The sequence below is a fragment of the Lethenteron reissneri genome, chromosome 18, assembly GCF_015708825.2.
Source record: "Lethenteron reissneri isolate LAM-NWPU_2019-01 chromosome 18, ASM1570882v1, whole genome shotgun sequence".
In the NCBI taxonomy this organism is placed as follows: domain Eukaryota; kingdom Metazoa; phylum Chordata; class Hyperoartia; order Petromyzontiformes; family Petromyzontidae; genus Lethenteron; species Lethenteron reissneri.
In genome coordinates this window covers 4,723,622-4,739,462 of record NC_083796.1, presented here as the reverse complement: position 1 = coordinate 4,739,462, position 15,841 = coordinate 4,723,622, and the positions used below count along the sequence as shown (strand labels likewise).

General features: G+C 49.4%; 1 protein-coding gene across 1 annotated transcript in view; it reads right to left on the bottom strand.

The window, feature by feature from the left end:
• PRDM6 (PR/SET domain 6) overlaps positions 1-15,841 on the bottom strand; it is a 63,930-nt gene that overhangs the window by 3,120 nt on the left and 44,969 nt on the right. Inside the window, 5 exon segments of the mRNA XM_061553510.1 lie at positions 1,998-2,065; positions 2,068-2,176; positions 6,179-6,593; positions 7,684-7,808; positions 12,080-12,207. Of these exon segments, the coding sequence (XP_061409494.1) occupies positions 1,998-2,065; positions 2,068-2,176; positions 6,179-6,593; positions 7,684-7,808; positions 12,080-12,207 (845 nt within the window).

Below are 15,841 nucleotides of genomic sequence, written 5' to 3'. Positions count from 1 at the left end.
ACTCCTCGATCTGTTGTTTACCATTGCAGGGGTGTAAATTGTGCCCTTTAAAGCCTTTCCACAGAAATTATATCCGACAACATATTGCCTCGCATAATAAGTTGGCTCTTACAGTGACACCGAGTCTAGACAAGCAGAGAGAATAAACTCGCGTCACATTTTATATCGTTTATTAATAAGTAACGCCATTACTAATGTACAGCAGTTTGCAATCCACCGCTAGACGTGTCCATCACGGGGATTACGTGACTATACTTCACGCTGGGCAGTGCAGCTTGGCGAAGGGGGTGTGGGGGGTGTGGCAATATGAATGTTAAAGCCACATTGGCATATGCAGCGGTGTGTAAAATACATTATTTTGCTACGTGATTTGCTTTATAATTTTCTAAAAACAACGAAAACTAAACTGTTGTATTTAACCAGGTAAGGTCCACAGAGCTATACATCTCTTTTTTCAGAAGCGACCTGGCCACAAATGATAGCTCAACGAAGTGGCTTATCACGTGGACATTTATAGCAGCAAAATACTCCAAACGCACGTTTCTAAATGTGCGAGGAAAAACCGGAGGACCAAGGGAAAAATCCACGCGACCACGGGGAGAGAGAGAGAGAACATTCAAACTCCAAATGTACGGTTCCTAGTGGAGGCGTGCACGGTGGCATCGTGGTTAGCGTGCTACGTTTTGAACCTGGCCACCGAAATTCGACTCCCGGAAAACGGCCCAAATTAGTGGGCGAGGGATATTAGAACCCGGTCCCAGCCTCCGCCCTCCCCTTCATCAAGCCGCACTGATCAGCGTGGTGAAGTATGGTCAAAGCGCCCCGCGACTTTCACTGCGCGGGGGGGCGGGGAGCGGGGAGCGGGGGGGGTAATGAACGGAGGACGCCTGGAATTTATTTTATTTCCTTTATCAATTCCTATTAGTGCCGTGCCACCCTGGGTTAGGGTCACTGTCAGATCACTCACGGGTCCATCAAAGCCTCTTTGGCCGAGGCACGATTTCTCACGGGACGCGTGACCTGCGGGGGGGTGGGTTGCGATTAGTGTCTGGGAGCCGCATCAAAATCATCTCTCCCAAGATCAAACCGTGAGGGTACCCCCCCCCCCCCCCCCCCGCCCGCTCCCTCGCACGGATCTTCTCTCACGGCTTTCACATCAGTCGTCAGCGTCACGAGGGCGACGCGCCGCCTTTGATGGTTCGCGACCTGCCCGGTCGCGCGTGTGTCGTGAATTTTATTCGAATGCACGTTCATGCACTCGGGGGGAAGAGAGCCGTTGGTCAAAATCCATTGTAAATCCAACGCGCGTGAGTGTTGTACGTGTTTGTCTCTCATCACGATTATTGCCGAACACAGGCCGAAAAGGCGCAGGAAACGCCAAGCAACCAACAGCGCTATTGAAGTTACAATAGGCATTAAAGATAAAGAGTCATACACATGTATTGACTTGAGCTAGGTTATTACAAGAGACTGGGAATAGAGACAATTGGGAAGTGTGACGGTGCGAGGAAAGACGCAGTGAGAGGAGCGTCGTGGCCTCCGGCGTGGTGGTTGAAGGTGAAGCAGTCAGTCTGGCAACACCGAGCTCTCAGCATGGGTGGACGAATCAACGAGTGAAGTTCATGGAAACAGTAACCATAGCAGTAGCTATAGAAGAGTGACCGCAAACACTAAAACATCAAGTCGCCGGGATATATTCAACAACGATGCACCATTTCAATGGCAATTCACCGGGCGGTGCGTGCTGCGTAAACTTTCGTGCCACCACACAGGGTTAGCTACTACTGGGAGGGAGCGGCGGGGGGGGTCCCGTTGATTAGACTGCAGCAGGGCATGGGGACGGTTGAGAGATGTGACAACGTAAGGCGCTCTGAGTTGCGGAGGTATTCAAGCGAGCACCCTCTGAATGCAATGAATTCCTCATCCTTCTCGTTCCACCCGCGTCGTTCACCGTGGGTGAGCGAGCGAGCGAGTGAGCCAGCGCGCGTGCAACTCACTTGAAGGGCTTCTCGCCCGTGTGCGTGCGGATGTGGTTGTTGAGTGTGGTGGCTCCAGCGAAAGGCGCGTCCCGCAGTAGCCGCATTTGAACGGACGGTCACTCGAGTGGGTGACCACGTGATTCCGCAGCTCCGAGGGCTGGGAGAAGGACTGGGCGCAGTGGCCACACTGGTAGGGCCTGCGGGGGGAGAGGGGCGGCAGAGGGTCAGAGACTCACCGCCACACAGACTCACACCGACACACACTCGCATAGACTTGCACAGACTCACACAAAGACTCATCATTATACAGACTCACACCGATACACACTCACACCGACACTCACAACGACACAGACTCACACAGACACACAGGCACAGCCGACACCAGACTCACAAGAATACAGACTTATCCCGACAGACTCAGAACAGCACAGTCTCACAATACACACTCATAACAAAACACTCACCTCAACACAGACTCACTCCAATACACAACCTTATCCCAACACACTCGCCCAAACACACTCAGCCCAACACACTCACCCCAATACACTCACTTGTTGTACTTGATAAGTTCAAGTCAATGGATTAAACACTCTTCAAATTCCCCATACATACATTCATGACGTGAAATAGTCCATAATCATTCTCCAGTATCTGTCCAATTCTGGATGAAGACCTCTCAAAGCCGTTGCTATCTCTCATAGTTTCAACGATGTCACCATCCACATAGCATCCTGCACGCAAGCTGATTTCATTGGTCCATCTCTGCGATGGATGTCTTCTCAGGCACGTTTCCTCCTTTGACTGCCTATCTGCCATGAGTCTTAACCGCAGGCGATTCTCCGTTCAAGCAACGCGTCCTGCCCATGCCCAATAACTTTACTTTGAAGTGCTGCAATTGTACGTTTATACACTCCGAACTGGTGCCGTTTTTGTCACGTTTTTTCTGACAGCTTTAGTGTCACATTCAATGGCAGGGGAGAATTACGTTGTAAACAGATTCGGGGGATTGAATGTTTTTTAAGAGTTTGGCATAACACTTGAAGCAGTTGAGGACTTTCGGCAGACCCTGCCGAATCAGCAAAACAAACCATCCTCAGGGTCCTCAGTTTTGCAGCGCCTAAGTATGAAAATGTTAGTTTTGAGATGATTCTGTTGGTAAGAATACACAGTGATTTTTGTGCTATTTTATTTATTTTTATTAATTTTGATGTTTTACCTACGTGACTTTACCGAAAAAACCTAAGAATATGAATAAGAATACATTCGTGCCAAACTGCAGTTTTCTAGTCCTTGCGGAACACCATTCGAATTTACGGCAATTTTTAATTGAAATAAAATTCAAAAAAATGGCACACGGCATATGTCAGTTGACTACCGAAAGGCGTAATTATGTGAACGTTTACTAAATCCAACGTTTCAGATGTTTAATAATAACCAGCAGTTTCCGAAAAAATATTAAAGTGTTGGTAGGCCATTAGACAAAGCAGACAACTTGTTAAAGGTTGTGACATGAAAAGGATTTGCTAAAAATAAAAATGTTATGAATACAAAGTTTATTTTAATACGGTACGGTAATACATGAGCTTGGATTTAAATGCAAAACCTTACACACACACGTACACAATACGCAAACGTTTACCACTGCAACGAGGCTATGTTTAGTGTAACTGACTAGATTCACATATATGTATGTGTGGACATCTACACATATATTGCATTATAAACGTGCAAATAACCCGTCTTAAATTTTAAATATTAATTTCACGTAACAAAATTATGCCGATCTAAAACAGTGCATTCCAATATTAAGAGTGGTGCAGGTAAAGTACTACGTGTTTCTAAAATGACCTCTGTGGTCAAGCGTAAGGGAGACAAACATTCAGCGACAGAAAGAAGAACTCGTGGATTAGAGAACGCACAAGAGTTTGAGAGGAAGTTCAAACTGTTAAGAAGAAAAGTGGCAGTGGGCAGGACGCGTCGCAAGAATGATGACGGAGTGGCGGTCAAGGATGGAACGTAACACGTCCAAGAGGATGTACACTGTGGAGATGGAGCAATGAAATCAGTTTGCGTGGAGCATGTGCTTGGTGGATTATTACAGCGCAGGACCGCGATGGATGCGGCACTGTTTGGAGAGGCCTTCATCCGGCAGTGGACTGGTCATGGCTGATGACGTTAATGCAACAGATACAAACGAATAACTTTCCTTAGCAATGGGCACTAGCTTAACTCTACTTCCAATCTACATCACAGTGAGGGTTTCACCACGTACATCGTCAAGCTTGTTACATTTATTCAGTATAAGAAATGCATTTTGTACGTGCAATGGGATGATCGAATATAATTTTTGCCGCAGTATCAGCAAGTATAAAAAACGTGGAGTGCACTGTGTGCTGTAGCCGGCGATCTGAGTTCTATTCCCAACCATGGCCCACATCAGTGGCGAGTGATGTCTGAACTGATCCTGCGCCCCCCCTCACATCACCAATCCGCACTGACCAATGTGGAAAATTATGGTCAAACAAACTCCCATAACCAACACGGCATGGGGCATCCTTCAGCCAGCGGTGGATTGGCAAAGGACTGTCAATTATTCATCATTATTATTACTATTAAATGTATACCTACGTAGCATTAGAGACCTGCGATTGTTGTACAACGTGTATAAATGTCGCTGTTACGTTCATGAAAGTAATCACGTGGCAAACGTACAAAGTCGAAATTGCACCGTCCCGATGCTGTGTCCAGCATGAACACGTATTTTCCTTAACGCTCTCTTAGGATGTGAAAACCCACGCAAATATTCTTGGTTCTTTCGGTAAAGTCACGTAGAAGGGAAATAAAATAAAAAAATAAAACATAATAAAATACAATTCTCGCGACGTTTCGGCCACAAAGCAAGTAGCCGTCCTCAGGTGAAGAACAGGTCTGTTGGAAAGACAGTCTGTTGGAAAGACAGACAGACCTGTTCTTCACCTGAGGACGGCTGCTTGCTTGCTTTGTGGCCGAAACGTCGTGAGAATTGTATTTTATTATGTTTAAATTTTTATGATGTTTTATTTTATTATTATTATTATTATTTAATTTCCTTCTACGTGACTTTACCGAAAGAACCAAGAAGATGAATCCCTGCAGTCACGAAAGCTTTAAATCGAAACCCACGCAAAGGTGTTTTTTTTTTTGTGTGTGTTCAAAGCGCGCTGAGATTACGCAGAAACCTGTTGTGTGGGTGGCCGTGTTATCAGTTTCTAAAAAAAAAATCCAGTGCACAAAACTCCGAGCTGTCAGCTACCGCCCTGGGAGTCGTGTGCTTGACGCCATATGGCCTGATGCGAGAGCTCTGATGCGAGAGCTCTGATGCGAGCGCGCTGATGCGAGAGCCCCATTCTCTGTTTTCATCTCTTGGTCTGGCGATAACGGGAAGGCCTCGCCAGCTCCACCACCACCACCACCACCGTCCGTCCCCCTGACTCTTTGTCAATGCAATTGACTCAGGGCGGTGACACGGGCCAAACACCCAAATGGATTTTTTTTGTCTTTCATGTGACCATTTGTAGGTTAGGCTTTTTTTCGGACCTGCCAGAATGACACCATCGATTTCTGCGATCCATTGTAACAATAAACGCGCTGCAGGAATCAAGGTGTGATAACGACAGCTTGAAACAATGCGCCAAAGCAGTCTAAAAAGTAGCGCCTTGTATCCACTGTGCTTTATAACTAATGGCACATGTTCGCATTATAAAGCGTCAAATACCAAGATCCCCCATCTAACCTTTAACACGCTGTTACGGCAAGCGGTGTTAGCACAAAACGGTGGTGTGGCTCGCATCGTGCCCAGCCACCTTTGTCTCCCCAGTGCTAATGTTCATACAGCAAATCAGGTGCTCATTTAAGGCTGAGTCGGCCTAGAAAACAGTTCAGTTATTCTCCACTGATATCACCCGTGGCGGGGAATCGAAATCGGGTCGCTGGTTTCGTAGCACAGCGCGCGAACCACTCACTAGCGCTCCCCACACCAAAATGTCAACGCGCGTTGTCACATGCAGCAAAAGTAAAGGGCAAGTGCGTGTTAATGTGTAAATGCGCGTGCGTGCTCGTGCTGGTGCGCGCTCACACTGTTCAGTGGAACAGTCTGATTTGGGCATTGTCACCTGCTCTTAGGAGTGCCATCAGCCATCCTGGCACTAACGCACCTGTCCGGGTTCTGCGAACACACGTGCATCTGCAGCAGGATTCGCTGCGTGAAGGTCTTGAAGCATTGGCCACACTTCCACAGGTGCCAATCACTGAACTCCCCACCCAGCTGGCTGGTGGACGTGGGACTCGCCAGCACCTTGTGACCTCCGACCCCACCGCCCCCTGCGCCACCGCCGATCCCACCCAAGCCCATGCCGGAGCCGGGGCTGCTGCCCACGCCGCTGGCGCTGCCGTTGCAGCCGTAGCTGTAGGCCGCCCCGGGCCTGTCGCCCTGCGGGTACGACCTCCCGGCGGCCGGCAGGGCCTGGCTCGGCCAGTGCACGGCGGGGGGCGGAAGCTTGCCCGCCTTGCCGAAGGGCGACAGGGCCTCGTGCCGCGACATGGCTTCCGCGGCAGACAGGGGCACGTTTGCTGCAAGAGAAGATTCGATCACAATCAGAATCTCTTATTTATCCCGGAGGAATCTGATGAGCTGTGAAGCTCTTTTTCACAGATGTCCAGAAAACTAAACTATTTTTATTTTAATAGGTAAGGCCCACTGAGCTGCATCCCTCTTTTTTAGAAGCGACCTGGCCACAAATGATAGCTCAACGAAGTTGCTTATCACATGGAAATTTATAGCAGCCGGAGGACCCGGAGAAAACTCCAAACGACCATGGGGAAAACATGTAAACTCCAAATATGCAGCAGGCGTCAGGATCGGAATGGAACCCACGACCTCCAGGCGAGGTAGCTACCATCTCGCCACGCCAGCGAGATGTAGGGGCGGGTCAGCAAGTTAGAAGTTTGTTACGTAAGAGAAGGTGAGATGACTCTTTCTGCTCTGGTCAAATCGCACCGAATGATGAGCCAAAGCTTGCGGTAGATGTCGGATAATAAGCGGGGTTCAGCGTGGGTGAGCACTTGGATGGGAGACTGCCAGTGGAATACACCACAGGCGTGGAGGGCGTGGGCTACAGAGTGGCCAGGAAATGGCAGTGCACCTGTAAATGTAGACATCTGTGTGGCGCTCTGCGTGTTACTGCCTGTGGTTTTCTCCCACAAGCCACACACTCATTATTGGCCAAACATCCCAATACAGGAGCCTCTTGAAACTTTTGCTTACGTTTTGAAATGTAAGACTCTATTTCATGAAAAGTAAATAGGGAATGGCACGGTGATTCTGCAGCTGCGAAACGCCACGTTACGAGAATCGAAAAGGGACTGCACTTAAACTCGAGAAGCCAGTTTAAATCGTGGCTGGCTGGCCAGATTTGAACCCATGATCTCATCACCATTGCCATCTAAGTTTGTCATCGTTCCGCCGCATCTCCCGATTCGTGCGGTTGGCTACGTACGTGCGCGAAAGAAGTTCAACATACATACACACGCACGCAAGAGAACTCGCAAACACCAATGAGAGATCCCTTAATCCGCGTCGCGTGTCGCCACGGATTTTCCCGGCGAGCGCCGGGGTATCCACGGCCGCTGGTGGTAGAGGGGGGGGGCGAGGGCCCCGTACCGGTGTCGTCCTGCGCGACGTGCTGCAGAGGGATCCCCAGGAAAGAGGCGTACGACTCGTCGTACCACACCAGCAGCTCCGAGCCCCGAGGGATGTCGGCGCATGCTCGGTAAAATATGCACGACCTGTACAGGGTCGTGGGGGAAGAATGGTGGAGGGGGGGGGGTGAAGCGCTTGAGGCTCAGGGCATGATGAACGAGCCCGTCGCGAAGCGGCCCCTGCCGTTTGTTTTGTGTTCGCGAGCGAGCGAGAGAGAAAGCAACGCATAGTTCGCCACAACGGGATCGGTGGGGACAAGTGAGGGGGGGGGGGGGGGGCTGCCTCCCTCCCGGTTTGGCTGAACCTGACTTCGTCAAACGCCGGCCGCATCTTCTCGCGCCCACGCGCGCACACAATTAAACCACCTCCTTGAAGGTGACCTTTAACTTCGTGGCATCGGTGGCAGAAAACTTTGAGCAGGAATCTCGCTCCATCGTGGTTTGTCCCCCGCCATGGACAAACGCCCTCCCCCGCCCCTGCTAAGCTCGATCGGCTGATTAATTTCGAGTCGGTTGAATTTCTGTTTCGAGTTTTTTTCAGTGTTTTTTTTTTTTACGAAACTCGCAAACGTGATACATTTTTTTTAACAGCAAGCGTGAGCCAGCGTTACCGGGAGAAATTCATTGATAATGCATTACGCTCTAAGTGAAAACGGATAAACGCCGAGGAGATAGAAACTGCGGGGGAATGGCACGCGCATTAGCGAGACATCGATCGCCGTGCGGCTCTCGATCGCCGTGCCTGCGAGATGCTCTTGTTGCGCCGTTAGGGAAATTATGATCGGCAAAGAAACAAGCTCGTGAAGCTGTAGGTCACGGGAGATGCGCAAGTCATGGCCAGTTTTTCTAAAAGAAAGATATGACTTCAAGAGAATTATGCGAGGACGTCACCGCACGCAGTCCTGCGACACACTGTTTTCTCGCGTAAATGCGACAGCTCGGAGGAGAGCCGTTATCGCACGTGATGATTTATAGAACGTCATGAATTATCCAGATGGTCATTTTATACGCATCTCCCAAACCAGACATACATAAACATAAAATTATACGCACATAATGTGAGTGCAAATAGTTTACATTGGACGCACATACTTGTCTGTATAAAATAATATATTTTTAAATACACCCATTGTTAACATACGGCGAGGTGTAAGTACAATAAACACTCCAATGCTTTGCACGTTGATAAATTACCACATGCCACGTTACATGTGAGAACGTTCAGTTCAGAGTGAAATGTTTGGCTGTTTCAGTTGTACGTGGCGCCCTAGCAGTCTCTTTTGTATCACGCCCAGTGCTGGATTCAGCTAGTGCGGGGCCTGTAGCATAAGTTATAAAGGGGCCCTAAATAAATAAAAAACACACAAATATTAAAACACAAATTTTTACTTGCATAGTAAAGTAATTGTATTGTTATCATTTTCTGTACAGCCAGATAATACGACAAATCGCTAACCTTAAACACCCAGTCGTTCATAAAAGTTGAAGGCAGTATAGTACTATAGTAATAGAGCAAGTGCAGAATCGCTGAACCGGAATTGATAGCTTGAAAGCATTTAGCGCGGGGCCCTTGAAAGTGCGGGGCCCGCAGCATATGCAGCTACTTGTGCTACTTGGATAATCCGGCACTGATCACACACACACATCTGAACCCGGCCGTCTGAGTTTTAAACTCAGCCACAGCAAACGTCAGCGGAGAATTATATCTGAACCACGGGGGGCACGTGCCATTCCCGTGGATGATTCTTTCATAATGTCTGCCACAAGTGAACAGGAGATGTCAGCGGTTATCGAAGCGAGTTATGAACCCGACGAGCTGAGTTTGATTTCCGACCACGAGCTAACGTCTGTGGCGAGCGATATATCTGAACCGGTCCTGGGCCTCCCCTTTCACCAACCCAGAGAGGCCAGCGTGGGTAGCATAGGATCAAACAACACCTGACAATTAAAAGACATGAGAAGCCCTTGCTTCCAGTAGGGAATTCACAAAGCGCTATATACATAATAATAATTAAAATGTATTCCTCTATATGCCAGGCCAAGTCTCTTCTTAAGTGAGGTATATCTGCTGCTGTAACCCATAATACGCTAATCTTGCAAATGTGGTCAGCGTGACCTCGTTGGCGTGGCCTCCATAAATCATCGGTAGCACTAATAGAATTTAACAACGCGGCTTTGACCATTACAGAAATTGATGACGATGCATCACAAACGATTCCTGGAAGAAAAAAAATGCGCGTGTTTTTTTGGTTTGTTAATTAACATCTTCATGGTATTGAATGTCAAATTAGAATGTTGGCATTGACACTTGTAACTGACCGCTCCGATTGTGCACTTTGTTTGTTTGTTTCTTCTGACCAAACTAGATTAGCGTAGAAAATAGTGAAAAGCCGAACCTTATCTCAGAATGAATGGAGGGGGGGGGGGGCATTGAATGGTCTGTATTTAAAACAAGGGCGATGCTGTGTTCTCCAGATTACAAGATGATGTGGAGAGTAATACACACCCCGGACTTATACAAAGCGTCCAAAAAGTTCTACAAATCTTTTGACAAACGAACACGTACACTTTACCGGATTACATGACACACCCCAAATGATGCATTATAATACAGGGCGGGGGGGAGGTGCGTCTTATGATCTGGAGGATTCGTTAAATGCAATTGCAAATTAAATTGAATGGCGATTAATTAACAAGAAGATCAAGGGCAGTCTAGAAGAATAAGTAGGTCTCTCCTGTGCCAAGAGGTCTAATGAGGGTATTACATAATTGAAATCAGAAATGGGCAGCATAATGAAGCTTGGATTGCAGCTCAGCAAGGCTCCTGATTGTGAGATCATGAATTCAAAAGCTGGCCGTGGTCCATACTCTTTGGTTCTTTCGGTAAAGTCACGAAGGTGAGAAAAAAATGAAAATAACTAAATTAAATCATGAGTGTCCACTTCAGCAAATTATTTCTTGCTGTGACTGTCCTACCTGATGACGGAGGCTTGTGTTGCTTCCGAAACGTCGTGATTTAATTTAGTTATTTTCATTTGTATTTAATTTTTATTATTATTATTTTCACCTACGTGACTTTACCTACGTGACTTTACCGAAAGAACCTTGCAGTCACGAAAACTTCAAATCTAGAATTAACTGGCCATGGTCAACTCAGCCCATTATCATCACCGCACCAGGATCAGTAAAACCAGCAATGATTAGTGAAGGGGCCACCACTTAATGGTAAAAGCAACATTGGTTGTCCTGTGGACACTGGTCCCTTGCCATGGGAATGTGTAATTTTCACCACCAGCTCACATGTACGACATGATATGAGCACTTCTCAATGTCAATTTGAGATTTTCATACACGGATGCCGACGCTTCCTCGGTATTTTTTTTTATCTGGGCTCCATTACTCATTAAATGTTTTCCCGGTTGCTGCGAGGCTGAAGTAGGTCACACGTGACTATTAGACATAGCCATAGCGACTACTGGGTTAGTTTTCTCAGTATTGCCCTTTTGTTGAGGCAGCTGATAGCTGCAGAAAGCTGTGAGTCTTCCCAGGACTTTAAAAGTTGTGGAATAATAATGAATCACTCAAGGCAATGCTTTGACATGCACTTCTCCCCCTCTTCCAGTATTATGAGATATTCTGCTTCTCGTGATATGTCCTGTGTTTTTACGATGACATGCTGGTGGATAGGCGTGCTGCAGCTGCTCTGCGCGTGATGTGCCGAAATATTTCACGGGTCACAAATCTGGACAGACCTGGCTGAAATTAATCCCCGGGTTGTAAGCGTAGGAAAAGAGCAACGAGGAAGTTCGAGATCAAGTTGAGGAGGAGAGAAACATAGCAGCAAACAATTCCGAAAAGATAAAAGAAGTGGAACTGGGCTCATCCTCAGGGTGAGAGTCTGGTAACGGAAGGAAGATCTGCAAGAAAAATGTTGGAAATGTGCGATGAGAAGGTACTGTGGCTTTAAGGGATGCTTTTAAAACGACTATTTACAAGACATTGAGAAAGAAGCCAAGATGCAGAAGGCTGCTGCTTGATGACTTGAACAAAGGAGGGGAGCAAATACGGCGAAACAAACTAGAAGAAAACTCACGATCAGACAGGGTGGAGGGATTCATTGTTAGTTTTTGCGTCAGACCGACGTGTATGTGTGTCGTGCACCCTCCTCCACCCGACACAGCAGCCGAACAATTAAAGCCGTCAGGCGAGCAAAACGTGCCAAAAACGAACGCCTCCGCGCTAAACCTGGGCTCAAGAAAACTCGAGCCCAGGCCCCCTGTCGTTTGGCAGAGGACTAAGGGAAGGTGAACGTGGACCCTGCGGGCAGCGACGCAACAGCGGCGGTCGAGGCTGCGTACTTGTGTTGCAGGACGGAGAGGTTCTGCTCGGCACGGTGGCGCGCACAGCGGATGTAGCGCATCCAGCTGCTCCGTCCGGGCTCGCTGCCATCCAGGAAGTGCAGCAGGCACCCGTCGCTGTCGTACACCTGCACGCGTCGCACGCCAGAATTTCCAGTCAAACGGATCGTTCATCACTCATCACCCCCCACCGATATCCGACGATCTGTTCCGCATGTCGGGAGCGGGACGTCGCATGCACGCGCACGCTGTGCCCGCGGCTCAGATCGTTCGTGAAGCCGCACGCAGGCCACTGTGTGTGTCGGTCGTGTAACGATACACTGATTCAGCAAAGTGTAATCCCACACGCATGACACACGCGTCGAATTGCACGTGTACTTTTTTTTAAACAAAGTATGACTCGTGTTCAAACTTTAAGCGCACGATTTAAATAAGCGCGTGGAAATTCCAGTCCTAATGAAGTGAACACAAACACCGTTTGGATGGCTAGAAAGAGGATTGAGAAAGTTCGAGGGCAGATTCGGGGGAAGAGAGAATGCAGATCGAAATGATCCAAAAGAGGCACCACAAAGCTTGCGAGAGCTCGATGAAAGCAGAATCCATACGGGTGAGCGATGTTGGAACAGAGGCCAAGAGCCAGGAAGAGAAAGATGCTACTTCATGGCTTGAAACAAAAAAGTGGGGGGAGGGGGGGGCGGGGGGCTACAGTGAAATAAAGAAGAGGCCTCAAGATCGGACAGGATGGAGGAAGTCAAGGATGGAGGGAGTCAAGGATGGAGGGAGTCAAAGAGCAGACATTGTGCATATGACTCGAGAAAGACGACTGGACACAACTCTACAAAAACGAGAGGCAGAAAGAGCGTGGAACAATGAAAGCGCGACTGTTGAAAACGAAACACACATCGAGTGATTCGGTAATCGAATCACAACTCTCAATCATGGCAATTCATTGCGGAGGTCAACTGCCGCACACTGATGGTAAGTGCCGTATGCACACATCAGGCAAGTTTGTGAACGTGACGTCACAAGTATAAACAGACCCACATTCATTCACTTATTTTAAATAAAACTAGCAGCCGGCACATCCTTTGGACGTGGGCGTCCGTTCGTCTCTGCGGTCAGCCAGCAAAACTTTGTTTTAACAGAATAGCGAGGGTGCTCGTCGTTGAACGAGGGTCTTCCCCCACCCCCAACACCGCACCTCCCCTCCCAGGCCCCCCCCCCCGCCTCATCCAACACGCACCGCCACCTGCACCCTCCTCCTCATGCACCCCTTTTCACACCCACCCACCACGGCCCCCCAACGCACCACCCACCCGCGCTATCCCTCGGCGTGCCCCCCCCCCCCCCCCCACCATGCACCACCTGCCCTCGGCGTGTTGACCTCTAGCCGATCAGAGCCCGCCCCGTGCGGCTCATGGCCAGCCAGCCGGCCAGCCAGCTAAACTTGGTTTGTAATCTAACATGATACCTCCTCGCATAAACGCACTTATTCTACGCGATCGGCCGATTCAAGCACGGCGTCTACATCACGAGGCTGCGTAAAATCGAGGAAGAAGGAGGAGGAGAAGGAGGAGAAGGAGGAGAAAAAGCAATTCCCGTGGCCGGGTCAGCGCGTTTCGCTTGCGCTGCAGGACGTCGGCAGCGGGACGGCCACCGTGCGCGCGTCGGTGCGCACTAATTTGCAGAGCGGGGCAGATGGGGCCGGGAGGGCAGGACAGGGGGAGAAGGGGGACAAAGGTCGCGAGGGTCGAGGTCTGCTAAGTAACGGGACGCTCTCCCCTCCTCCGCCCGGGCCGAGGTCCCATTGCGAACGGGGGGCAGCGCGGGACCTGATTAGGGCTGGAAAACTGCAGGCACCTCATCCATCACCTTTTTGTTTGGGGGGTGGTGGGGGGTGGTGGTGGTAGTTGGCTCGCCTTAATCAGGGCCAGTGCGCCTGACTGGGGCGGGGCAACTCCCGGCACGCGCGGGTTAATGCCACAGACAGCACGGTGAAGCGGCGGTCACAGCCGCATAATCCCCGAGTCAGCGCCCATCATCACCGCGCGGACCCTCATTGCGGAAAATGCATGCGTTACATAACAGAGACGAAAGACAAAGATAACCTCCCCCCCTCCGCCCGCCCGCCCGCCCCACACCGTATAACCCTGCACAGGCTGCTGGGGAAGATGCTCTGAGCGAGCAGATGTGAAGGCCGAAACACCATTTCAAGTTCTCATTTCGAGCTGAGTTGAACTATAGGTGGACTGAGAACGGGTTCGGATCTTGGCGACTGGTATTTGCCGTGAAGCGAACGCGGTTCGCCGAGTTCGGAGTCCAGTGCACTAACTACAACGTTTCCACTCCCCCACAATATTACACGTGTGTTAGATGACAACACAGACACACACACGTGCACTTACACAGTAACACACGATTGCATGTACAGGGTAGAGGCCTGAATGCCCCAAGAGGCAGACTCTTTAGAGAACGACATCATCATACGTTATTAAAAAATAAGCAGAAATATACACGAAGACGATTGCTTGTGTTGCGATCGAAACGTCGTGATATTGTTATTATTTTGCTATTTTTTCTATCTACGTGGCTTTACCGAAAGACCCAAAGACTAGAAACAGATATAAACAAAAACAAACCCGCCATACAAACACACCAGAGCCATACCGGGCAAGCAACTTGCACAGCTGCCATGTATCTCTGCGCTCAGACGCGACAAAAAAAAAAACCGCTCTTATCCCCAGGCTCCTCGCACATTCGCTGAAGGGGTTTGCGTCATCGAAAGCGACGTGGCCTCAAGTCCGCGCAGTTTTTTCTGCAGTGATGGCACCCCCCCCCCCTTCCTCCTCGGCTATATTTTGCGCCCGTCAAAACTCGCCAACTCGGCGTCGTATCTGAGACTCGTGCCACTCAAGCCGGAGCGACTTCTCCTGCGCAGCTGGCAGAGTCAGCCACCCGTGCCGGTTTATCGATCTCACACCTCGGGCGGTGGCGTTTTCCCACGGAGGAGGTCACGGGCTGAGAGGCAACGCTGCACGGTCCAGCGTGCCACACGCGCTGAAGCACTCGAGTTCTGATGACACACACCACCACATCTATCTCCACGTTGCCTCGGGCTCTATCTGACGCCGGGCACTCTACCCGCCCGGGACCTTGATTTGCTCACTCGCGAGCACACTTCCCCACTTTGTTAATCGAGTGGCCGACGTCACGTCACTTTGCGAGCGAGGGGCCAACTTCACCAAAATAGCCTTGGGCTCACGGCCTCGTGATGACGTGGGACAGAGGTGCAAAGCGGGTCGAGCAGTGGTCGTGTCTGGGACATCGCGCGCACCGCCACCGCCGCGATCATCGCGACGGCCCATTGAACGCGCCGGCACGTGCGCAAGCGACGGGCGTCGGCGATGACGATGAGGCTCTATTTGATTTGACTTTTCTTCTTGGTTCTTTCGGTAAAGTCACGTAGAAGGGAAATAATAAAATTATAAAAATAGAACATAATAAAATACAATTCTCACGAGGTTTCGGCCACAACGCAAGCAGCCGTCCTCAGGTGAAGAACAGGTCATTCAGATGCTGTCTTTCCGACAGACCTGTTCTTCGCCTGAGGACGGCTGCTTGCATTGTGGCCGAAACGTCGTGAGAATTATTTTATTATGTTTTATTTTTATTATTGTATTATTTTCATTCTACGTGACTTTACCGAAAGAACCAAGAAGATGAATCCCTGCAGTCACGAAAGCTTTAAATCGAAATAAAATA